The sequence below is a fragment of the Tursiops truncatus genome, chromosome 15 (assembly GCF_011762595.2).
Source record: "Tursiops truncatus isolate mTurTru1 chromosome 15, mTurTru1.mat.Y, whole genome shotgun sequence".
Classification (NCBI taxonomy): Eukaryota; Metazoa; Chordata; class Mammalia; order Artiodactyla; family Delphinidae; genus Tursiops; species Tursiops truncatus.
Genome location: NC_047048.1, coordinates 55,392,386 through 55,418,441, shown reverse-complemented (window position 1 = coordinate 55,418,441; position 26,056 = coordinate 55,392,386). Strand labels below are relative to the sequence as shown.

At 46.6% G+C, this 26,056-nt stretch overlaps 1 protein-coding gene and 1 long non-coding RNA gene across 7 annotated transcripts in view; one reads left to right on the top strand and one right to left on the bottom strand.

Annotated features, from left to right (window-relative positions):
• Positions 1–26,056, bottom strand: part of RASSF2 (Ras association domain family member 2) — a 49,039-nt gene that overhangs the window by 21,882 nt on the left and 1,101 nt on the right. For 2 of the 6 annotated variants that reach the window (XM_033839855.2, XM_073792703.1), the window contains exons 2-5: positions 25,957–26,031; positions 6,100–6,189; positions 3,594–3,669; positions 818–969 (exon numbers count right to left, since the gene is read on the bottom strand). In XM_033839855.2, the coding sequence (XP_033695746.1) occupies positions 818–969; positions 3,594–3,669; positions 6,100–6,158 (287 nt within the window). In that variant the 5' untranslated portion in view covers positions 6,159–6,189; positions 25,957–26,031. The other 4 variants (XM_019941477.3, XM_019941475.3, XM_019941479.2 and 1 more) reach the window with 3 other exon arrangements.
• Positions 20,748–23,312, top strand: LOC109550908 (uncharacterized). Its single transcript, XR_002177608.3, has 3 exons — positions 20,748–20,760; positions 21,269–21,336; positions 21,710–23,312. It is a non-coding gene; the product is annotated as an uncharacterized lncRNA (long non-coding RNA).

Here is a 26,056-nt window from a genome sequence, read left to right as displayed (position 1 = left end):
GAAAAAACATCACTGTGGTTTGGCTGAACGGTTGGCGCACTCCACCCACGCTCTGGCCCCAAGGCATTCAGTATCAGCAAATTTTAGGATGGAACAAGGGATAGTCACTTGGTCCTAAAAACTGAAGCCCCAGAAAGACAGTAAAGAGGGTGTGCCTTACTAGATGCATTGAACTACTCATTTGGCTACAGGGAGGAACAGGCTTAGTCTTCACAGACCTTCCAGTGGGAACCAAGGAGAGGGGACCTCTCAAGACCATCACGCCACCACCCAACTCCAGGTGTGGCCTGAAGCAGACCTTGCTTGGCTGGCTTGGACAGGGCCTGACATTCTTTTTCCTCTTCCAGGTTCCCCTCAGACACAGAGAGCTTTGCACAGAAGTTTTGAGCCCTAAATGTCTCTGGGGTGGGGTTGTTCTATAAGGAGTGGTCCCAGTGGGGAGGATGCTGGGGCATCAGGTGTCCTTTCAGAAATCTGCAGACTGGGCCTGGCTGGCCACTACGATACCCCTCAGAGACTAGGGGTCTCCACGCTGGGGAAGGCATGCTGCTCACCCAGGCCTTAGTGCTTCTCCTCTCTGACTCAGCATCTCCCCTCATCACTCTGACTCTCACTCAGTGATTGTGGTGACAGGCATGGAAGCCCAATAACACCAACATACACCCCTTTCTCCTCATCCCAAGTCGAAGGCAGGGGGCAGTGGGAATAGGAGCTGGGATCAAGGCTTGCTGGAAGAAGGTGGAATTTACCTGCTTGAGAATAGATGGAACCCCCAGATACCCCTGGTCACCCCCCAGTCCCATCTCTCTTCACTCACCCCTGAGCTCCTAAGTTACAGCCGGAGTGCCAAGAGGAAGAGGATGGAGGAGGGCGAATGCGTTCATTGTCATCCTGCATTTGTAGACGAATGGGCCGGCGCAGCCCCCAGGAGATGTTCAGCAGCCCCTCCACGATGAACTCATCTTCTTCCTGCCACAAAACAATTGGCAGGGTGAGCCCAGAAAAGCCTCAAGGAAGCCAGCACCATGTTGTTGGGGGTAACTGACAGCATCCATGATGTGTCCAGCTGGGTGCACCCAAGTTACAGTCACACCCCAGCTCCAAGACACTCTCTCCACTTGTAAACTACCCCTGAGGCTCTGAAGCTGACCTCAGAGGTCAGGGCAAAGTTGCCTCAAAATTCATAGACATGTGCAAATTATAACAATGTTTTTTTGTTGTTTTTATACTAATGACTTTAAAGAAATTAACTACATTTTTTTTTCTTTTTTAATTTATTTTTAGCTGTGTTGGGTCTTCGTTCCTGTGTGCGGGCTTTCTCTAGTTGCGGCGAGTGGGGGCTACTCTTCATTATGATGCATGGGCTTTTCATTGCGGTGGCTTCTCTTGTTGTGGAGCATGGGCTCTAGGCTTTAGTAGATGTGGCACACAGGCTCAGTAGTTGTGGCTCGCGGGCTCTAGAGCGCAGGCTCAGTAGTTGTGGCGCATGGACTTAGTTGCTCTGCAGCATGTGGGATCTTCCTAGACCAGGGCTTGAACCCGTGTCCCCTGCATTGGCAGGCAGATTCTGAACCACTGTGCCACCAGGGAAGTCCAATTACATTTCTTAAAGTATGTGAGACTAACCCTGCTAACAGAAGCAAGAGCTAAAACCTTAAACTAGCTACTTTCCCCTCCCCTACTATGGAAAGTGATGTGTCTTTAGCTATAACATGTTATATGTTAATCTGACCCACTGGTTGAAGGAGATTTAAAGTAATATTTCCTCAAGTTTGTTTAACAGAATACTAGCTCCTCTACCAGATCAATTGTTACCTTAAAAAGAGTATCGTGTGATCATGAGTTGGGAGATGATGTGTTAATCAGATTTCTTAACAGCAGAACTTCCCAGGCCAATAATTAGCTAATGTGCTACATAACAACTCTCCAAGAGGTGAATAAATCCTGTAAGAATTCCAACTTTATACTCAAGGGTTGTTGACTGATAAGAATTTAAATGTGAAACCCTTCTAAAAACATTTGCATGTTTTATCCCAAAGAAGTGGATCTCACTAATCACCATAAAACCTTTTAATCACCTATAGGACACATCTCAGAAAAGCTGTTTAACGACCAAAATCTTGCTAATGGTCCAGCCACTAATTAGTAGAGGGTTTGAGGACAATGCCTAAAGGGTCAGGTTTTCTTTCTAGAGTTTCAGAAAAACCTTTCTGAACCCATGTTTTTTTGTTTTTGTTTATTTATTTATTTATTTATTTATGTATTTATTTATTTATTTATGGCTGTGTTGGGTCTTTGTTTCTGTGTGAGGGCTTTCTCTAGTTGCAGCAAGCGGGGGCCACTCTTCATCGTGGTGCGCGGGCCTCTCACTGTCGCGGCCTCTCTTGTTATGGAGCACAGGCTCCAGACGCACAGGCTCAGTAATTGTGGCTCACGGGCCCAGTTGCTCCATGGCATGTGGGATCTTCCCAGACCAGGGCTCGAACCCGTGTCCCCTGCATGAACCCATATTTTATAAGCAGGGCCAAGACCTGATATCTGGGCTATGGCCACATCTTCAGGACAAGCCACATAAACGAAGATGATATTTGTTCACTGAACAACTAACCCGGGCCCCAGGATCATCCTTAGAGAGGGAGGGGGTAATAAAGAAGGCAGGAGAAGAGTGCAGCAACTTTAGGGCATTTGGGGATCTTAGGGAGAAAAGCTTTATTGAAGCACAGGTCATATATGGCCTTCTAGCTGGTCAAGGTTGGCATCATTAGTTTATATCACATGATTGTAGGGCAGAATTTAACCCAAAGTAGGACTTTGCCTATGTGGTGTGGTTTGAGGCACATACAAAAAGCCACTACATAGTATTCCCAACCAGCCTGCCTTAGTAGCTGAAATTCTGCCATCTGGATATCCGTTTGTTTCTATGAATTAAATCCCCATGGCTTGACAACCTGAAAATGTGTTTAGAAGGGTATTACACACAATTTCTTATCGGTCAAGGACATTTGAGTATATATTACTCCACCATCTATCTGAAACAGGCTTTACAGAAATGGATACAGTATGAATAAGCTTAGATTCAGGATGGGGGCTGGGGAAAGACAGATGGATAACAAAGAACACTCCAAGAAGGCACTCGAGGAAGGCTGCTGCAGTTGTGGGGAAGGGCCAAGAGTTACCACCCAGAGCTTATGTAACTTGTCCAGGTTGCTTCAGCAATAGGACATGGGCCCAGATGTGTCAACGTAGAGGACTGTGTGAAGTTCCTGAATTGCCCCAAAGGAGGAAGGCTGCTTGAGAGTTAGCTGAAAGAGTCATTTCATGAAAGGGAGGGTTCTTTTTTTGAGGCTGGCGCTAGCCCAGCCACACAGCCACAGCAATGTCTCCAGAACAGAAAAGCTCATCCTTTTTAGAACAAATTTGGGCCTGGGGTCTCCTTCTGAAGAACTCTAGGGACTCCCAATAACATCACTAGCATCGAGAGGCTCCTCACTGTGGCAGGAGAGGCAGGGACTCTCAGACCAGGAGACATGGAGACAAAGACTGGGCTGGCCACCAGGGAAGGAGCCTCACAGATCTTCCTTGGGACTCCTTACCTCACGATGTCGGAGCTGCAAATTCTGGCCTTCATAGTACAAGTTGTAGGTCTTCAGATGCAGAAGAAGTTCGTTCCTTAAGGGAAAAATAAAAGAGGTGTCACAATCTCAGGTGAAGCCACTTATAATGCAGTTATTCCCTCTTTTTCTCACCTCTAAGCTGGCCTTCAGTCATTCCAGTCTGGGTGTTTGTCTACATGTGTACATATACACATACACACACCCAGAGTTCAAGGTCAAGGTCAAGAGTAAATACTACCTAGAACAGACTGGATGTAAAGAGCAACTCCAGAAAACCAACGCAGGTCTGGTCTGCTGACAAAGGTTGGCATCTCTCACAACACTCCCCAAACCCAAGCTAAATATGCAGGCCTTAATAAATCACAGATTCATAGAGGCAAACACACTTCAAAAGCCCATAGACAGGATTTCTCCAGCCTCTCCACAGCATTTCCTCCCTCACACATGCTGTGAGTGAGGAGGGGACAATCACTACAAACCTTCACAAGACTCAGAAACTCCTAGAATTTCAGAAAGTTAAAGGGACAGGCCTGGGTCCCACTGACTTATGCTTCATTGACATGACCTTATCATGTGTTTAAAAATTTACTGACTCCCGGGCTTCCCTGGTGGCGCAGTGGTTGAGAGTCCGCCTGCCGATGCAGGGGACATGGGTTCGTGCCCCGGTCTGGGAAGATCCCACATGCCGCGGAGCAGCTGGGCCCGTGAGCCATGGCTGCTGAGCCTGCGCTCCGCAACAGGAGAGACCACAACAGTGAGATGCCCGCGTAAAGCAAAAAAAAAAAAAAAAAATTTACTGACTCCCATCAAGAGTGGAACAGATGAATAAAGGCAGCTATGGCCACACAATGGAGCAGCAATGAGAATATGAATGAACTACACATAACACGGATGAATCTCAAAGATATTACGCTGAGTGAAAGAAGCCAGACACAAAAGAGCACATATTGTATGATTCCATTTATATGAATTCAGAATTCAGACAGTGGTTCACCTTTGGGAGTGGTGACTAGAAGTGGGCATGAGGGGGCTTCTGAATCCTAGCAATGTACCCTTCTAGGTGCTTTTATCTTTTTAATCTATTCTAGGTGCTTTTAGTTTATAAAAATATTTTTTAAAAACCTTACAAGGCCTCTAAATACGGTTTCCAAGTGGCCCCCCTGTGAGCACAGCTCTACTAAATGTGAGAGAGCATGTCACACCCTTTGTGATCAGAGTGAGAGCTGTCAAACCTGAAAATGCTGTGATCAAGTTTTATCTGAAAGTGAATGAGGGGAGGCCTGGGAAGGGCTTGAGGAGGCTGAGGTGTGTTCTTTTGCCTATACTCAGGCAAGAGGCAAGGGAGTTCAGTCCCTCTAAGTCCAGCCATTCAATGGAGAGATTTGGGGCCACACAGGAGGTCAAAACTGGCTGGAAACTCCAAGAAGTTCCAGACAAGTTAAACCTAGATAAGCTGGAGTGAATTAGCAAAAAATGTGACTCCAAATAACCTAAAACAAAAGCTGTTTGATACTTTTGAACACAAGGATCTGAAACTAGGATTTAAAAGTACTGGTCAGTAGAAGCCCCAGGGGAAATCCATCAGTGAAGAGATAAGTATGATCTACAGCTCACACAACGGTGTGCCTGTGTATGGCCAAGTGTGTCTAAAGGAATTCAAACAATTTGGTCTCAAATAAATTAAACATTTCATTAAGATAGAGAAAAATATGTACAAATCCCTGTGCTGAATGTAAAAATATATCTGCAAACTTATAATTTAAAAAAGTCTATTTTGGCTTAGGCCCTGCCATATCAGAAAAAATCTGAGTTCAAAAGACTTTAGTGCATATAAAGCAATGAAACTGTCTCCTGCTATTCAGGGGGCACCTGTGCCCATTTTAGCCAGAACCCCAGCAGCACAGGGACACAACCCAGCCAGGACTTCCCTGGGGTATACCACAGACAAGACAGTGAGCAGCCAGCGCCAACTCCTCCTCCTGGAAGCCCTCCAGGACATCATCTCTTTTGAACCCCTAAGGGTACCATGTCCTAAAGACCTCCTTAACTTCACTCTCTATGGCCAGGCTCTGGGGGCATGTTTTTTTTTGTTTTTTGTGTTTTTTTTTGCGGTACGCAGGCCTCTCACTGCTGTGGTCTCTCCCGTTGCGGAGCACAGGCTCCAGACGCGCAGGCTCAGCGGCCATGGCTCACGGGCCCAGCCGCTCCGCGGCATGTGGGATCCTCCCGGACCGGGGCACAAACCCGTGTCCCCTGCATCGGCAGGCGGACTCTCAACCACTGCGCCACCAGGGAAGCCCCATGGGGGCATGTTTTTTATCTATAGCAGCAACCTTGCTGATGCTCTCACTAGTCCACACTCAGTTGCTTTCTCCTTCTCACACACATGAGCTCCTCTCATGCACAGAGGAGGCTCCTCTGCCAGTGGCTTCCATTGACATGGGACTGGCCACTGCAAACACAATACCATAGCAAAAAATCTTACTTGGAAATGTATTTATCTTGTCCACATGGGACTAGGGAAGTTTGGTGACTGTAGTCCATTCTTCCTTTCTCTTTTCATCAGACGAGAGGCCTATATTTGAAAGGTGAAGACAGAGGTTAAAGTCAGGTTGTGTCCTTAGGAACTCAGCAGACCATGTACCAGAGGTGGGGAGCACATGGCTCTCTGTCCCTGCCCCAGATCCACAGCTCGAGCAGCCCAACACTGACCCAGGGCCAGGGAAATGCCACACTGCTGGCTGCTGCCACTGCTTGCCACAGCCTCTGAGAAAAATCCCACTTGATCATGGTGTATGATCCTTTTAATGCACTGTTGAAATTCAGTTTGCCAGTATTTTGTTGAGAATTTTTATATTTTCTTTCATCTAGTATTTCAGCCTGCAGTGTTTTTTTTTTCATTTTTTTTTTAATTGTAATGTCCTTATCTGGCTTTGGGATCTGGCATTGTAAAATGAGTTTGGGAGTGTTCCATCTTCTTCAATTTTTTGGTAAGAGTTTGAGAAGGATCAGTATTAACTCTTCTTTAGATGTTTGGTAGAATTCACTAATGAAACCATCCGGTCTTGGGGCTTTTCTTTGTTGGGAGGCTTTAGATTGCAGATGTTCAATATCACTAATCATCAGGGAAACGTAAGTCTTGCAAACTATTATATAAAGGATGGATAAACAACAACGTCCTACTGTATAGCACTGGGAACTATATTCAACATCGTGTGATAAACCATAATGGAAAAAATATGAAAAAGAATACATATGTGTATAACGGAGTCACTTTGCTGTACAGTGGAAATTAAATACATTATAAATCAACTATACTTCAATAAAATTTTTTGAAAAAACCACAATGAGATATCACCTCACATTTTGATGAATGGCTATCATCAAAAAGACATGAGACAACAAGTGTTGGTGAGGATGCAGAGAAACTGAAACACTTGTGCACTATTGGTGGGAATTCGTAAAATGGTGCAGCGCTGTGGAAATCAGTATGGCAGTTTCTCAAAAACTTAAAAATAGAACTGCCATATGATCCAGCAATTCTACTTCTGGGTACATACCTAAAGGAACTGAAAGTAGGACCTTGAAGAGATATCTGTACACCCATGTTCTTCACAGAATTAATCACAACAGCCAAAAGGTGAAAGCCACTCAAATATCCATCAGTGGATGAATGGATTAACAATGTGGGGGGTATATATATATATATATATATATATATATATATATACACACACACACACACACACACATATATATGTGGGGGGCATATGTGTGTGTGTATATATATATATATATATATATATATAATGTAATATTATTCAGCCTTAAAAAGGAAGGAAACCCTGTCACACATTACAACATGAATGAACCATGAGGACATTATGCCAAGTGAAGTAATCTAGTCACCAAAGGACAAGTACTGTATGATTTTACTTACATGAGGTACCTAGGTCAAATCCATAGAGACAAGAAAGTAGAATGGTGGTTGCCAGGGGCTAGGGAAGGTGGAATGGCAAGTTACTATTTAATGGGTATAGAGTTTCAGTTTTGCAAGATGAAAACAGTTCTGTGGCTGGATGACAGTGACGGCTGCACAACAATGTGAATGTACTTAATGCCATTGAACTGTACACTTAAAATGGTTATGATGGCAAATTTTATGTGTGTTTTGCCACAAATTTTTTAAATGGAAAAAGCAGGCAGAAAATCAGTGTTATAGTGACACAATGCGAAAAGGGTTCAACCCACTGTTGCTGGCTTTGAAGTTGGGGGAATCGGGTGCTAGCCAAGGAATGTGGGTGGCCTCTGGAAGCTGGAAAGGACAAGGAAATGGATTCTCCCCTAGATCCTCTAGAAAAGAACACAGGCCCTGCCAAAACCTTGATTCTAGTCCAGGAAGACCCATGTCAGACGTCTGGCCTACAGAACCAGAAGATAATAAATTTGTATTGTTTTAAGCCACTAAGTTTTGGTAATTTGTTACAAGAACAACAGGAAACTAATACAAAGGCTCCCTAAGGAAGGGGTATAAGTGGGAGGAGGGGAGTGGAGGGCAGAGTTCCATTCAGAAAATTCATACCCCACCTGTATACCCAAAAGTGGTACCCCAAGAACACAACTGTTCTCTCTAAATTTTAATTTTTCAATTCTTCAAAAAAGGAAAAAAAAATCATAAAATTTGGAGTATATATGTACTGCAAAAAAAGGAAAAGGAAAGAAAGTCAGACTACTGAGAAAGTTTTTCTTTTTTTCTTAAGTGACAATTACCGTAACTAGTGAATACCCATTTTTTTTAAAGCACCTCTTCTATGCATATGTAAATGTATACGTTCATTTATTGTGTGCCTAAGATGTGTCAAAGCTTTGCGTTTACTGATGGCAGTTCAACAGCAAGTAAACTGGCACAGACCTGCCTTCAAGTGTACATAGTCCAGCAGGAGGGGATATGAGGGGAAAGACAATTCTATCGAGGAGGGCAGGTGCCACAGCAGCACACGGGAAAGGCACCTGATCTGGACTTGGGTGGGGTCCCAGGAGCTTTCTGGAGGAAGTGAACTCTAAACTGAGACCTCAGTGATGAGACAGAGCTGGCAAAGGTGAGGGGCAGAGTGGTCCAGGCAGGAGCATGCACCAGGATGGGGTGGTGTGTGTGCTGGACCTTGACCATATGGAGGAGTTTGGACTTTGCAGTACAATGGGGGGTGTGGTAGGCTGAATAATGGACTCCAAAGATATCCAGGTCCTAATCCCTGGAACCTGTCACTGTCACCTTATATGGTGACAGGGACTTTGCAGATGTGATTAAATTAAGGATCTTGAAATGGGAAGACTAACCTAGATTACCTGGGTGGGCCCTAAATGTAAACACAAGTGCCCTAATAAGAAAGGCAGAGGGAGATTCTACAGACAACCTCAGCAGAGAAAGATATTTGAAGATGCTACGCTGTGGATGAAAGGTGGAGAAAGGGACCATGAGCCAAGGAACACAGCCAGAAAAGGCAAGCAAATGAAATTACCCCCACAGCCTCTAGAGGGAGCGCAGCCCTACTGACACCTTAGTTTTGGTCCACTGAAACCAATGTCAGACTTCTGGCCTCCAGAATGTAAGTGAGTATATTTTTGTTGTTTCAAACCACCAAGTCTGTGATGATTTTTTTATAGTGGCAATAGGAAAACAAGGGGAGTTATAAGGGAAGGGTGTGATCTGAGTTGAATTTTGGAATGATTATCACACTCTGCTGTCTACTTTGAGAAAGGATTGGGGAAGAAAACAGAGGTAGGGGGACCAATTGAGAGGCCTGTCCCAGGGAAGCAGGCAGTGGGGATGGAGTAACAGAGTCTAAAGAGTTTAAAGAGGTAGAGAAAAAGTCATGATCCATCAATAAAAAGATTTGGAAAGGGCCAGATTCGACATGAGGGTAAAGGCAGAGTCCAGCACGATGCCTGGCTACTGGTGAGGATAGCGATGAAGGTGGCCATGCACAGTCACAAGCACTGGTGTGAGGAACACGGGCTGAGTCTGAGGCAGGGCCATGGAACCCCGTGATGCAGATGACAAGAAGCACAGCCAGCCCTGCGGCCCAGGAGAGTGACAGTGTGGAGCTCCCAGGGAGGGAATCCTGGCTTGGCTGAAGGAAGGGAGGTCAGGAGAGTGGCAAGATTACCAGGGAGAGAGCAGGGAGGGCTGAAGGGGCAGGGCCAAGGGCAGGGATTCAAAGGACCCAGTAGGTCAGGGATGGGCAGAGAAAAGATGAGTCCCTATAAGGGGAGGGAAAACAGGAGACGCAGTATCCTGGAAGCCAAGAGAACAGGGGGCCCTGAGAAGAAGGCCAAGATCAGCAGAGCCAGGAGCTGGTGGTGGGAGCCCAAGGGAAACCCAGAGGGGTCTCTGATTTACCACACAGAATCATGGGGGACCTCGGTCAGAGCCAATGCCAAAGCTTGGATGGAGTAGAAATCAGATTAGTAGTGCCTGGCCATTGACAGACCTCATCCTGAACATTCAGGTCTTTCTCCAGCCAGGGAAATATCCTATACTTGCTTTGATTCCTGCTTCTCTTCCTTCCATTCTTGTTTTTTCTTCTGCAATGTCTCTATCCCCTCTCTCCAGCACTATACATACATACATACATACTTACATACATCCCTGCAGTTATCCTCCAAGTCTCGTATAATTTTTACTCACAGTCTCCACCTCCTTATTTTCCCCAGAATTCTACAGATAATTTTCTAAATCACTGATTGGATTTTCTGCAGGACTCTCATTCACTGCCTCCATAATAACCTATAATTTGGTAATTTTGTTTTGGATCTGAAAGCAATCTGTCCTGCTCCCAAGACAAATCCCTTTTGACACTACATCCTCTTAAATCTACTGAAAGTACCAATTAGAGAAATTAAGTCTTCTCTGCAGTTACTAAAACTATTTGGTACTTGAGGAAAACAGGCAGATTAATGAAACAATATCACATACAGAAATAGACCCAAACATATTTGGGAACATAGAATGTGTGCTACCTTTCTAAATATCAGGGAAAAGATAGATTAATAAAACAAAATGTTGCCAGAGAATTGACTGGCCTTTGGAAAGGGGGAGATGCGGAATCTAAATCCCTACCTTACTCTTCCACCAAAAGGAATCATAAATGAATTAAAAACTTAAACATTAAAAACATAAAATGCTAGAAGGAAATGTAGGGAAATTTGAACTGGGGAAAACTTTCTTGACCCAAAACCCAGAAGGCATGATGAAAAAAGAAAACTAGATACCAATTTGTAAAAATTTTAAGCTTCTGTTTAGAAAAAAAGTTTACCCTATCCTGAGTCAAAAGGCAAATGACAAATTGGGGGAAAATATTTACAATACATATTATGAAATGTTAATCTCAATATGTAAAAGTCTTTAATAATTCAATAAGAAAAAGACTACACTCAATAGAAAATTTGTCAAAGCACATGAACAGATAGTTCACAGAAAAATAAATACAAATAGTTAATAAAGATGTTCAATCTCCCTTATCACTATTTTTTACTTACCAGGTTGATATAAATCATCAAGTAGTCTGATGGCCCAAATGTGGGAATTCTCTAAAGCTCTGTCTACATATTGAGTGACTTCACCAAGGCCATTGTTATAAATCTGACCTATAGACTCACTTGGCCCAATCTTTGTCTTCAGCCTGACTTCTCCCCACCTTTTTTCTTACTTTTACGTTTCTTGGGTTAGGAATGTTAGGAAAATACTTACACAGCCGACCACATTGTTGAACTGAAATTACAGGTAGCTGATTCTAGGACCCAACCCCTCCTTTGTCTATCTCAAGGACAACAACTGCATCTGTCTTCATAAACTTTCCAACCATCACCACAAATCACTGGCTACCTCCAGCCAGCTGGAGAGGAAAAAAAAGCCAGCTACATTTACATACACTTTAAGGCAAACACAGTAGCAGAGCAAACAAAAGGCCGGAAATTTAGAGTTCAGTCCAATATTGCTTAAGCAGAGTATTGTTCTCACACAAGGAAGAGTCAGAGGAAGAAGGTTGATGGGGCTGGGATCCACATTCAATTGGACACTTCTACCAAGGGTGCCTGCCAATATCTACAGTCTCGAAGAGAGGGATTTGCTCAGCTAGCTGGCTGCAATTCTTCTGCCTTCTCTGTTATTATCAAGAATTTATGAAGCCCTCCTGGACTCCACAATGCCTTGTAAGGATCATTTCCAAGCATCACTTCCACATTGCCTTGAGAATATAGAACCAATCTTCACCATCTCTTTGAAGAGGGGAAAGCAAGACAGAGAGGAAGGAGGGTGCTTCCCACATCAGCCAGCATCTCAGGCACAGAACGGAGACAGCTCACTGCTTCCCATACAGAGAAAGGAGGAGAGAGACAGAATGGGACAGGAATGAAAGGGCAGATTTGACACAAATAATCTTTGATGTGGAGCCACTCTTTAGAAGTCTAAAACATATTTAAACCTACTGAACCCCCGTGAACGTGGCCATTTAGCCCTCAAGACTTCTAGATCAGTACAACTTCTCTTTAGAAAAACTTTAAAAGATAAAATGTATATTGAATGTCTACTAACTACAAAGCATGTCTGCTAACATGTCTGGAGATGTGAATACCATTGGGCTTGCCAAGTCAGGACATGAGCCTCCTAGTCAACTAGTTACAGTGGAGACCTGTTGAGGCCACTAACCAGTCAGTCCTCTCTTCTGGCACCACTTCATGCCCTGGCATGTTCTGGGTTCTCCTCAGCTCCATTAAATGCCTGGGCAATGCCATGCAGCCTGTCAGCAGAACCTAGCACTTCCCATGTGAAGACCCATCCACTACTTCCTGCCTGTTCCCAGGACAACTTGAGGGCACAACCATCCCTAAGATCCAAGAGAATGTCTTGACAAAGGGAAGGTTCCTAAGCTATTGAAGATGATGACATCCCAGCTACAAAGAACTTTCTACGCCTGTTTTTCATGCTCTGTGAGTGTGCCCATGCTTTTCAGACCCAAACAAACGCACATGTTCCCTAGACCCGGATCCAAAACTTACCTCCTCCTACAAACTGTTCTCGCTGTCCCTGGGCAGTGTTGGGGGGATAGGCACCCACACCTCAGCCTGTCCTTCATCACAGCACTTATACCACCACACAGAAACCATTCATTTGGTGTTTGTTTCCTCTCCTAGGCCTACAGCTTTCTCTCTTTGGACCCTCAGCTCTTACACTGTGCCTCTCTCCTGCAAATATTCCCATTCTCATTATTAATTCTTCAGCGGAGACAGTGGATTCAACAGTCAGCCCAAAGAAAGCTAACCTGCTGTCTTAGGTTAGGGAATTCCTAGAGGCAGAGGTCAAAATGAGGATTCTTGTGCACATGAGTTATTAAGGAATTGATTTCAGGAGAAACCTGTAAGGGAGTGAGGGAAGAAGGACTGGGCTGGGGAAGGAACTGGAGCCCAGCCACAGCCTGATCCCATGGGAGCTCTAGGGCGTGAACAACTCCACCGAATTGTCCCACCCTAAGACAGGCAGGCCAGGCCTTTGTACCCCATGCTAGTCAGTCGCTGGTTGAGAGCCACCTCTGGGAGGAGGGGGTGAGCACCCAGGCATTATCCTGCAAGAGAAATTCTCAAGACTAGGGAGCAACTGAGACCTGTCGGCAGTCCACACCCATAACAGGCAGTAGATAAAGGGGGGGCTTCCCTGGTGGCGCAATGGTTAAGAATCCGCCTGCCAATGCAGGGGACACAGGTTCAATCTCTAGCCTGGGAAGATCCCACATGCCGCGGAAGCCCGTGTGCCACAACTACTGAGCCTGCGGTCTAGAGCCCACAAGCCACAGCTACTGAAGCCCGTGTGCCTAGAGCCTGTGCTCTGCAACAAGAGTAGCCACAACAAGAGAAGCCCACGCACTGCAACAAAGAGTAGCCCCCACCTGCTGCAACTAGAGAAAGCCTGCACACAGCAACAAAGACCCAACGCAGCCAAAAATAGAAACAAATAAATAAGTTTATTAAAAAAAAAAAAAGAATCCGCCTGCTAATGCAAGGGACATGGGTTCGAGCCCTGGTCCGGGAAGATCCCACATGCCACAGAGCAGCTAGGCCCGTAAGCCACAACTACTGAGCCTGCGCTCTAGAGCCCGCTAACCACAACTACTGAAACCCGCATGCCTAGAGCCCGTGCTCTACAACAAGAGAAGCCTGCGCACGTAACGAAGCGTAGCCCCCACTTGCCACAACTAGAGAAAGCCCGCATGCAGCAACGAAAACCCAATGCAGCCAAAAACAAATAAATTTATTTTTAAAAAAATAGGTAAAGGGGATCTGGGTGGGTACCAGTAGCGGCCACGACACCTGCTCCACGTTAGGGCTTGAAGCTCCTGGCTCTATCACCTTCCTCTACCCACTCTCAAGCTGGGACAAAACAGCTGCCTGCACAGGATCTCCAGGTGCAGTCGGTACAAGACTGAGCTGCAGGAATGGGGACAGACTTGCCCAAGTTCTAGACCAGTCAAAATCCTGTAGCTACCCTGTAGCTGTTGCACAAAGGATCCTTTCCTCTTTCTTTTCACAGAACCACTCCCCCCGCCCCCCCCCCCCACTCACAGGTGTTTCCAGCCTCCCCAAGAATAAATGAGAGGCCAGCCAGGCTCTTGAAATTAACCAGCTCAGTTTCCTGTGATGAGGGCAAGCATTAAGTCCTCAGGAAGCTTGAGGAGGTGGGAAAGGCATCAAAGCTCTGTTCAAAGAGAGCAGAAGCTCCTCTGTTCTTAGCTCTTGGTTCCTCCAGACTCCTGTGCCCTCACTCGCTTTCTGTCAGGGAGCCCAGAGAACACACTGAAGTTATCTGGTCGCAGAGCATCCCCAGGAGGCTAGCTAATCCCTACACAGTTTCTGTTCCAGCCTAGAGACCAAGTGTCTCTCATCTTATTGATCAACTGGAAAGTCCCCAGCAGGCAAATACAGAACAGAAAGGGGGGCCACCCCTGGCTGGAAAGTCCAGAGTGAGATGAAGAACCCCTGTGGTGTTTTGTTTGTTTTCTGTTTCCTAAAGGGTCTTTCTGATTGCATAACAGGAGCCAGGCCCCACCCCACTCCCACCTCAGCTCCAGGGTAGGATGGGGGGTGCCAGAGCAACAATGAATTTATAGGACCCAGGCAGTCCCAGTCTCTAAGAAAATATAACTAGGAGAGAGAGAGACAGGATGGGAAAGGGGAGGGCTTATTCCATGAAGCATTCCCAGCGGGGCAAACCCCACAGAGCCACCCCCTGACCAGCGAGAGGGACATGCACTTGGCAAGCCTCAGCTGAAACCAAAGTGGGAAGGAGTAACAGCTGAACTCAGGACACACATCTCAGAGGTTCTAATTCTGGGTGCTCATTAGACTCTCTTGGAGGGGGAATGGGGTAGGGGGTTAATTTGAAATTCCTGATGTCAGGGCTGCAACTCAGACCAATTTCATCAGACCCTCCGGGAGGAGGTCCAGCCACAAGCATTTTTAAAACCTCCCCAGGTCATGACAATGTACAACCCAGGGCTGAGAACCACTATGAAATCTGATGGGGATAGAGCTGTGTAAACTGAGGACACCCCCAAATGCATCTCAACGAAGCCTTTCAAGAATGGAAGGAACAGAATTTTCTGAAAGCAAACTGAGTTGAGTCTTTAGTGCCCCCCTTCCCATTACTAATATTTCAAAGGGGAGAGGGGACAGTGCAGAGCATCCCCAAGGATCAGTGTGTACAGGCACAGAGCTGATGCAAGGGGCCCCATCACCAAACCAGGGCACCACACCCCAGAAGCCAGGGAGCCAGCTGCAGGCCCCAGATGCAAAGGAAACACTAGCTGGGGGCCTGCAGCTTCCCCTTTTGGGGCCTCTCCCCACCTCTTCTCTGAACCCTGGTCGGCCCTGCCCTCTGGGGACGATCTGGAGCTCTAGGGCTGGAGAAGAAAGTTATCTGACACGGTGCTTCACACTATCCATGGCTTCATGCTATCCGAGGCAGCATCGAAGACCGCCTCATCAGGTCTCCTGAGGGCCTGCTTTGTAACCAAGCAGTGGGAGAGGAGATAGTGCTGGCCCCTCCGCACTTCAGCCTCCTCGTGTGGGGGCAGGAAGAAGTGTTGATGGCAAACAGGAAACCCCAGCCCTACTGCGCCACACAAGGAAGGAGACTTGAGCTGCGACCTGGGGCGCTGCCAAGATCTAGAGATTACAAGAGATTCCACCTGAGCCTGCCCTAAACATGGGCAAAATTCGTGCTGCCTAGGAAGGAAACAGCATACTTTGCCTTCCATCTACATGGTTTCTTCAATAAAAGGCCCACTTACTGGTCAAACTCATGTGCCTCCTCCATCCCTTTCCCACCCCGTGTCCAGGCCCCCAGGGAACCACCCACATGGTTCTCAGTCACTCTGCTCAGGAAAAGAACATCAAACAGCACCAAAGGGAGAGATAAGGTCAAGTGTACTGGGTATATGTACTCTACTTCCTCAGCTTTATTGTGAATGTGAATACAAAGCTTTGCCCCTCCACACCCCAAAAGGACGTTAGAGGTTAGGGAAAAGGGAGGCGAAGGTATTTGGGAAGAGGTTGGCTTGTCCTGCCTGAGGAGGGAGGGCACTTAACGTGGAGGCAGGTAGCAAAGAGAACTAACAGGAGACTAGTCAAAGGAGGCCCTGGTCTCCTGTTTCCCTCACAAATAGGAAACAGAACAATCACAACAGTATTACTATGTTAATAATAAAACAACAAGTGTGAATAATAGACAACTACCAGAAATGCAAGCTTACTACAAGCTAGATAATACCTGCTTCGACTCATTTAATCCCCGTAACAACCCCATGAAGAAAGAAACAATAATATTCCCATTTTGTAGATGAAGCAACTGAGGCACAAAGAAGTGAAGTAACTTGTCCAAAGACACACAGCCAGGAAGAGGCAGAGCTAGAGTTCAAACCCAGGACCGTCTGATGCAAAGCAGAAGCCTTATTTAGTACAGCTTCTCTTGAGGTGAATGGGAAGAAAGAGTTTTCAGCTAAAAGTCACCTGACCTGGCCATATTCTAGAGAAGTGTATATCAGAATCCCCCAGAGGGCTCATTGAATACAGATTCCTGTCCGCCTCCTCCCAATTTCTGATTCAGTACCTCTAGAGTGGGGCCTGAGAATGTGCATTCCTAGCAAGCTCCCAAGGGATGCTGGTGCTGCTGGTGACAAGACTCTAGAAGCCTTCTCCTGTTCCTTACAAGAACCCACAGGGAAGGCTTTATTTTTATCACTTTAAAGATGAGGAAACAGAAGGTCCCGGAGGTCAGGTGAATTGTCCCAGGTCACAGAGCTGACATGATGAGGCCAGTGCTCCTTCTGTGGTGCCCTGGCTGGACATGAGGGTCTCCGAGTAGGACAGGCAGCTGGAGGCTGGCTTCAGCTGCTGGCCACAGCCCTGGGGAAGGCAGGTGAGTCAGTGACTGGCCTGGCAGACAAGCTGAAGGGAAAGCAGACCTTGCAGGAGCCTGGGATGGAGATCCCATCCATGGACCCAGGTATTTGCAATGTTACAGAGCCACGAATCCCCAGACACATCTCACCCTCTGTCTAAAGAACAAGCTACCCCCTACACTCATGGGCCCCAAAAACAGCCTGCCCCCCTCCTTCTGGAAAAAACCTGGGTGCCTGACTGACAACAGGTACGAGACCCCTGCTGACAGGCAACCTCACTTCTGTCTCAGGAGGCAGTCTCTGTCTGGTCTACCTGCCAGATGAGGACCTGAGATTCAGCAGGACAGGTGGCCAAGCTGGGCGCCCTCCTGCCAGCAGCAAGGTCTGCAAAGTCCCAGCTCCTTCCACTGATAGCTGGGTCCTTGACCCTTCTTGCTTAGGCCTTCCTCACACAGGTGTGAGTCCCTCAGTGTGGCTGGGGAAGATCTGAGGGAATGGTCTCGGGATGCCTGCCGGGAAGGCCTGCCTCCTACTCTCACGCCAGCGGGCAGGTGGCCAGGCGAGTGACCCCGAGAGTCACAACAGTCACCCCCCGCCAAACGATCATTTCGCGGGCCCAGATGAGCAACTACTTGTTTATAGGGAAGTCCCGTCAACATCCACAAGCTTTTGACTTCAGGACGGATATTTAGAAGGAAACCTTAGCCTCACAGGGGATGAGCAGGGTGTTGGAATGGGGCCAAAAAAGGCATAAAGGAAGCAAAAACTCCAGACAGAAGAAGCGGTATGTGTGTGGATGTGTAGGTGTGGATGTGAGTAAATGTATAGATGTAGATATGTAAGGGAGAGTGTGTGTGTAAATGTGTCCGTATGGGTGTGAGAGAGCGTGCAAGTGCACATATGAATGTGTGGTATGGGTGTGTGAGGGAGTGTGTGTGTGTGCAAAGAACTTAGACTCCAGCTCAGAGAACACAAAGACCCAGAAAGCGAACCCTCCAGTATCTGTAGGCCCCAGGGAATGTCCTGGCCACCTCTGCCTCCCTGATGGAAGGGAAGCAGCGCCTCTGTCATCTTCAGCCAGAGGGACCCTGCCCAGATGGCCCCTCACAGGATAAAACTCAACAAAGTGCAAAACTCCATGTAACTGACTTGGCATGAGGAAAGAGTGGGAAGTTAGTGGAGGCATACAAGACACATAAGACTAAGCATTCCTTCACCTGCATTTCTCAAAACCGAGGGCTATTTTATGGGGTATTTAAAGTCCTGCCTTCAGAAGGGCAAATTAAGCTTTCCTCCAGCCCAATAACTGCAAGGTTTAAGTGGAGCCCTGTCCCACAGGGAGGGCCCAAGTTCTGTGTCACTCTTCATGCTCTGAGCCCCCACTCGCCGTCAGCTCCAGGCACTGCTGGCTTATCCTGGCAGGTGAGGAGGCCGTCTCCAGTTCCCCACTTCCTACAAGCACAGGTTTCTTTCTGGCCATGCTTCCTGTTTACTAAGTGCTTCTCTGAAACTCATCTCTGACCTCACATCCCCTTCCTAAGGGAACCCCAGCAGCTTCCCTTTTTTGGTGTTATAGGCTGAGACTATGAGCTTTGTGTGCAGAGATCTTAGGGTTTCCTCTCCTTGCTACCCAGGGCCAGGATTGGAAACCCAAAAGCCCAAAGCGCTGGCCTCCTCCACCGCCAGAGACAGGCAGGTTCCTCGCCCTTGAAAGCTGTAAGGAAGGCGAGCGGAGGAAGGGTCAGTGTGTGCTGAGCCCTCCCCTGGGGTAGCCACTGTGGGGCATCTCACATCCACCCTTTTTTAACCTCATTAATGCCCTACAACAGGTGTGGGGAAAGCTTCACATAGCAGATCTCAGACCCAGGAGAAACAGCTCATCCAGGGGTTTCCAGAACATTTCCAGGAGGCTGAGGGGAAGTTTTCCACAAAACCACACTCACACCCTCCTCTGCCTGTCCTGCAACCAGCTGACTAACCCTAAAGAAAAATCAGCACCACGAAAAACCAAACTTTTCAAAATGGACTTCAAAGACTGTTTCCGTAAAATCTTTATACTTCCCCCACTGTCTGGGATTAAAAGAGCAGCCTTCTGCTGGGCAGGAAGAAAACAGGCAGAGCCAGGTGAAGAAATTTCCAGAGAACACAGTAGGCACATCTGTCCTCCCAGACCTACATTCTTTCACCAGCTCGCTGGGGGATTGGGGCAGGCTCTTCTGGGAGATTGCTTAATGAGAAACTTAACAACATTTTCCACAGAACAAGACATCCCAGAGTAAAGCCGCTTGACCCACTCCCATGACCCCTGAATAGAGCCACACAACCTACTATCCAGTTTCTGGGTACCAAAGCTTCCTGACCTCCTCTCACCTCAGGCCAGACTGAAACACACATACATACCACCTCCCCTGCCCCCACCCCTCTGCACCATGTTCCCAATTATCCTGTCATATACACAACCCACCACATGCACAAGAGATCAATCCTTGCCCCAGATATCTGTATAATCAACCGTAAGAGCCTATGTGGAGCCTTAGGAAGAGGGCACTGACTATCTGAGGCCACTACCCATCTCCCCAGAGTTCTTAGGATCTCATAGATTCCACCAGTTAAAGTCCTCCCTGCATCCTGGCAGGCTGACCCTGCCTGTGGACAAAGGATTCAGCAGCCATACCCACAGCTGCCATTGGTGGGTATTTAGTAGGTTGAGTTGAGCCACAGGGTCAGAAATACACAAAGGATGCTTAAAATAGAAAGGCTGAGGCTCTCCTTCTCAATCTTTAAGAAAGATGGTCTCAGCAACATGACTTCCACCTGGTTTGGACCTCACTGCATGACAGCTGTTAGGTTTGAGGCACAGTGAACCCCAAGCACACCCTTTCAATCCCACCACCACACACAGAAAACCCTGGGATAAGATGATTTGCCAGCAACCAGCAAGCCCCAAACGTGATTAGTTCTGAGGCCCACTGGTCATCCACCTTTGTCCTGCCAGGCTGAGATGGAGGTCAGACGCTGACCCCCACCCCAGGTAATGGCGGCGGAGGCAGCAAGGATGGCCAGGACCTTGTGGCCCAGCCTGAAATGACAGTACCAGAGACCAAGCACCACAATTCTCTCCCAGGTCTTTCTTGTTCCTTTCCTTTTTATTACATAAGTAAAACAGACTTTTTTAATTTTAAAAATATAGATAGGCAAAAAGATTAGGATCCACAAAAGGACAACTACTGTGCAATTGCACTTTTATAAGAAACCTAGAATAGGGAAATTCATGAAGACAGTAAGTATAATAGAGGTTACCAGGGGCTGGGGTGTGGTGAGGGAATGGGGAGTTAATGTTCAATGGGTACAGTCTCTGTTTGGGATGATGGAAAAGTTCTGGAAATGAATAACGGCGATGGTCATACAATACTGTGAATGCACTTAATGCCACTGCTATGGTCTGAATATTTGTATCCTCCCCGAATTCATATGTTGAAATCCTATGATGGTATTAGGAGGTGGGGCCTTTGGGAGGTAATTAGGTCATAAGGGTGGAGCCACGAATGGGATTAAAGGAGACCCTTCCAAGCCCCTTCTGCCATGTGAGGATATAATGAGAAGTCTGCATTCTGGAAGAGGAACCTCACCTGACCACGCTCACACCCTGACGACTCCCAGACTCCAGAACTGTGAGAAATAAATTTCTGTTGTTTGTAAGTCATTCAATCTGTGGGATTTGTTATATAGTATAGCTCAAACAGACTAAGACAGACACTGAACTGTATACTTAAAAATGGTTAAAAAGGTAAATTTTATATTGTGTATATTTTACCATAATAAAAAATCGAAAATATTTTAAAAAGTTAAGATCAAAATTCCACCACTCAGAGACAACCACTATTAACATTTTTCTATATATCATTCCAGAGGCAAATAAGTGGATGATATGATATATCTTACAAAAATAGCACATTGTTTGGTAACCTACTTTTTAGAAATGTATCCTCTTTTCCCATGTTAACAGATACACATCTGTATCCTAAATTTTTTGTAGTCACATGGTATTTTAATGTATAAATACACCATGATTAACAATTTTACTATTTGGGGGCATTTAGTCTCCATTATTGTTGTTGTTATTATTATTATTATTATAAAAAACGCTGCATGGGACATCCCTTATGCACATATTTTTCTTCATGTGTCCAATTATATCCTTAGGATAAGAATTCCTATGGGTGGAATTGCTGAGTCAGGGACTCCCTCAGGAGGATTATCAATGGAGCACTGTGAGTAAAACCCAACTAGGAATGCTGAATTCTGTCATATAGAAGTCTCTTCTTCCACATGGACTTTTCTTGGTTTCCACTTGGGTGTCTACAGCATTGCATAGTGGTTCAGGAAAGTAGGGCATATCCTTTCCATATCCTCCTTACCCACTCCTCAGGCCTCCTCTGGGGACACATCCTGCCTACGTCATTAAGTGAAACTGGTACACAAGGAAGGCAAACATTTTACTGGGATAATTCTACTAAAATCCCTTGTGCCAGCAGAAAAGACTAAAACTTTAGGATGGCCCAGTGCTGGGTGCCCCATGGTGGGCAACCTAATTGTAGACATATGAAAGGTTTTCTTTTGTTAAATGTTGTTTTGTATTGACAGAAGGAGAATGCAATAGACTCTTCCTGAGGAGACCAAGGGCCAGAAGGGACCTGTGGAATCATCTAAGCCCTGGCTTTGGAGATGGGGAAACCAAGGCCCCCAAAGACTCAGAGCACTCACTTCAATAATCTTTAACTGAACCTCAGAAGTGTCTCATACACAGTGATTCAGCCAGTTCAGGGCACAGTTGAACATACCGTAAATATTGACACCTAGTACAATTGGCTGCACAGCGCGGCTTGTGGGATCTTAGTTCCCTGACCAGGAATCGAACCCGCGCCCCCTGCAGTGGAAGCACTGGAAGCCTGTAGTCTTAACCACTGGACCGCCAGGGAAGCCCCCCACCTAGTACAATTCGTATCCTCCTCACCCTGTGTACAAACTCGGAAATTAAGATCACTGATCACATCCCAGCCCAGTCAAGGCCAGGTGTGTGCTAGAGCTGGCTCCTACTGGCTCTCAAGCCTCTCTCTCCAAAGTATTATAATTCTCTATGGTCCACCAAAACACCCATTCCCAAATCCATCATAGCCCCGTCGGTACTACTCAAAGAGCCAGCAAATGTTTGCCTGAATGCTTGCTGTGTGCCAGGCCCCTGTCTGAGCACGTATCACAGTGAGATAGTTATCATTTCCATCATACAGCTGAGGAAACTGAGACTCAGAGACTTTATTTTTTTTTCTTCTCATTTTTTATTCAGTCAACAATATTTAAGAGGAATCCAAGATATAAAAGGCACTTTGCAGGATGCTACCAAGGTGAGTCAGTCAAGGACTCTGCTCTCAAATTTCACAAGGTGAGAGATAGAGAACAATGAAACAAGAAGGAAAGGGATGGGCAAAATGTGGGATGAGAAGGCAAAAGATGGGGCTGTACTCCCATGGGGCATAGTCAGGGAACAATTCCTGGACGCAGTGACATTGGAAGTAGCTGGAAATGTGGCCCCAAGCTTTTCAGCCCTGAGTAGGTCCTGCTGGGTGGTAGGAGTGTTCTACTTTATCAGAACCAGGGTTTATCTTTTTTTTTCCATTATGGTATATTACAGAATATGGAATATAGTTCCCTGTGCTGTACAATAGGACCTTGTTGTTTATCCATTCTATGTACAATAGTTTGCATCTGCTAGTCCCAAACTCCCAGTCCAATCCTCCCCCTTGACAAGGTCTATTCTCTTTGGAGACTCAAAGACTTAAAATGACTTTTTAACTACAGACTAAAGCCTTAGGTTGGTTTCCCCCAGAAGTTGACCATAAGACAAGGATTTGAGGACTTCCCTGGTGGCACAGTGGTTAAGAATCTGCCTGCCAATGCAGGGGACACAGGTTCAATCCCTGGTCTGGGAAGATCCCACATGCCGCAGAGCAACTAAGCCTGTGTGCCACAACTACTGAAGCCCGTGTGCCTAGAGCCCGTGCTCTGCAACCAGAGAAGCCACTGCAATGAGAAGCCCGCACACCACAACGAAGAGTCATCCCCGCTCACCACAACTAGAGAAAGCATGCATGCAGCAATGAAGACCCAATGCAGCCAAAAATAAATATAAAATAATAAATAAATTTATTTAAAAAACATAAGAGAAAAGTATTTAAAAAAAAAAAGACAAGGATTAGAGTGCAAGCTGAAAGGGAGTGGGAAAGTGAAAGAGGGAAGGGAAGGCAGCCAATGAAGGGAGACAGTTATTACTGTTAGCAACTGGGATATGGTTCTACAAGGCAACTCTGAAAGACAGCATGGAATATGCCTCAAAGTTACCCCAACAGAGAGGTGAGGGAGTTGGAGTATTTATACACTTTCTCCCATCACTCACTGGTTGAGGTCAAGGGAACACAGGAAGGATGTTGACAGCATCTATTACATTGCCCAATATCATGCTGCTAGAAATTCTGAATGCCATTCAAACTCCACATCCAACAGTTCTTTCATTTCTCTATAGAAAGGAGCAGTTAATCAAACTAACACTATGGATAAAGTGTTATGCTGGTAAAAGTAAACCTATTTGCCAAATCACTTCGGATTAACATGTCCAAGGAAATATAAGGTATCTTTTTGCTAATTTTTATCAATATAAGGAATAGAAAAAGCCATTCTAAGTCACTTTGCTCATCTCACGAGAATTAACCAAATGCCCTTCCCTGCCCGCTTCTTCAGTGAGAGGTTGCCTTCTTTAGTTCAGTCACAGCTGCCTTGGGCAATTCTACAGCCTCAAGCTGTCATCCCCGAGCAGCTGCATCAACCTCTGATTACAGGCTCCAGAGTCTACCATCCAAGGGATGATTAAAAAATGACCCTCTGGCCACCTAGCCAATGGAGTCTGGAAGATGTTCCTGTTTACTGTGCCCTGCTCCCCCACTGCCTCCTGCCCCATCCCCTCTCCCACCACATCCTCCATGGGAATCCACAAATAGCCAAATAAATGAAGCCTTCAGTCATGGGCCTGTGGTAGCTTATGCAGCCTCAAAGATTTATTTACAATTCTTCTGGAGAGGCAGGGAGGTGTTTAAATAGCACAGTGTGTCATTGGGATAAATAACGACCAAATTGTGAAGAGTGGTGGGAGGGGCGGGGAAGTGTAGAAGGAGACCACTGCCCTAGTTTTACAAACCCAGCTGTAGCAGCTCTCCGCAACTAGAGCTTGAAGACAGAGACTGTACGTCTTCTTCCATTCTAAGAACACTACTGAGACCTGCCCAGTTTCTCACTCTGGGCAGAGGAAAATGAATGTGGACAAATCCTGAGACTGCTCTTGGGATCATCCAGTCTCTCAAGTTCTCCAAGGGATTCTCTGACAATCTGGTCCCCCCTCCACACCTCACCTCCCAGTGAGGACACTTCCTGCCAAAAGTATCCTAGAGAAGACTGAAGGACATAATTAGGCCAAGGTCCTTTTGTACTTTGGTGACAGGACCCCCTTCTGGCAAGGCCCGCAGTCCAGCTCTAGCATAGGTGCCAGAATACTTGGTCCTGGACACCTCTCCAGCCAAACGCTGTTGGCCACTCCTAAGGCGCTCATGCACAGAAGGCAGACAGAAAGCTTGGCTCCAGGAAACAGACCAAGAAATCAAAGCAAAACTCGGTAACTGAGTGGTCCCAGGTAGGCCAGTGCATCCAAGAGTGACGAGGAGAACTGAGGGGCTGAAAACGAGGTGTAGGGTTGTCAACCATCCTGGACCGACTCCTAGGATAACACAAACTGGAGAGAGGGCCTGAACCCAGAACAGAAGCCATGCAGAGATGCAGAGAAGTGGACTCTGGGGCAGAGTGAGACCACCCTCAGGAAGGCGGGGGTGCTGCCAGCCAGAGGTACAGCAGGGACAGAATACTGCACAGGCCCTGGCCCACTCAGCCAGGTGCAAAGGGCACATCTTCTACCTTCCCCTGGAAGAGGGTATGACTAGGGGCCCCAGATCCCCTGGCCTTCTCTCAGCCAAGCTCCCCAAAAGTATCCCTCATCATTCTAACCAGATTTCACCAGCATAAAAAACTAGGACAGAGGAACATAGGATATGCCTAGGTTGCACTCCAAAGATTATCCTATCCCCCCTGCACTCCACCTCTGCTCTCCCTTCTCCTGAAGGAGGAGCAGGATTCACCTTCCAGCCTTCTCAGCACAGGGAATCCTGAATCGAACCAGCCCAGACTCCCAGGTGCCTGGGCAGGTTGCATGCTCTATCTCCACCTCCTTGTCCCAAGGCAAGAACCACCCTCTTTCCAAAGCTACTGTCCCTTTCCGAGCACAGGCATCATTTGAGGTCCTCTTCTGTCCCCCTGAGGCCCACCCGACTGCAGCAGCTCCCAGGCATCAGGCTGACCTGTTCAGAGGAGAAAGCACAGCTGGGGCCCACACTCATGGCCATACTCCAGGGTCTCTGATCCCAAATGGGCACCTCACAGGCAGACTCCACATTCTCTGAGACACTGCATTTGGACACAAGTTTGAAAACAAAAAAGCAAAACAAAACTCCTCAAACTACCCAACATAGCCACTGAGAAGTTTCTTTAATTCTTCAGACCACCTGCAGAAAAATTTCCCAGTAAGGAAATGTGGATTGGTGAATAGAATAAATCCAACCCCAGATTCCTCAACCAGATGCTTGGGAAAGAAGGCCCCTGGCTCTGTCTCACAGCTGTTTAAAAGAATCATTGTTTCTAATTCTTTCCTCCCATTGTACCAAGATCAACTGTGGCAGGAATTGTTATTTGTCGGCTCATTGGTTCATACATTCATTCATCACATGTAAAGTACTTACTATAAATTTGGCCAGTTCTAGACATGGCCTCTGTTCTCTGGGAGAACAAGTTTTAGGGATCCAGATTCCACACACCTAGAAATAAAGTGCATCGCAGCGT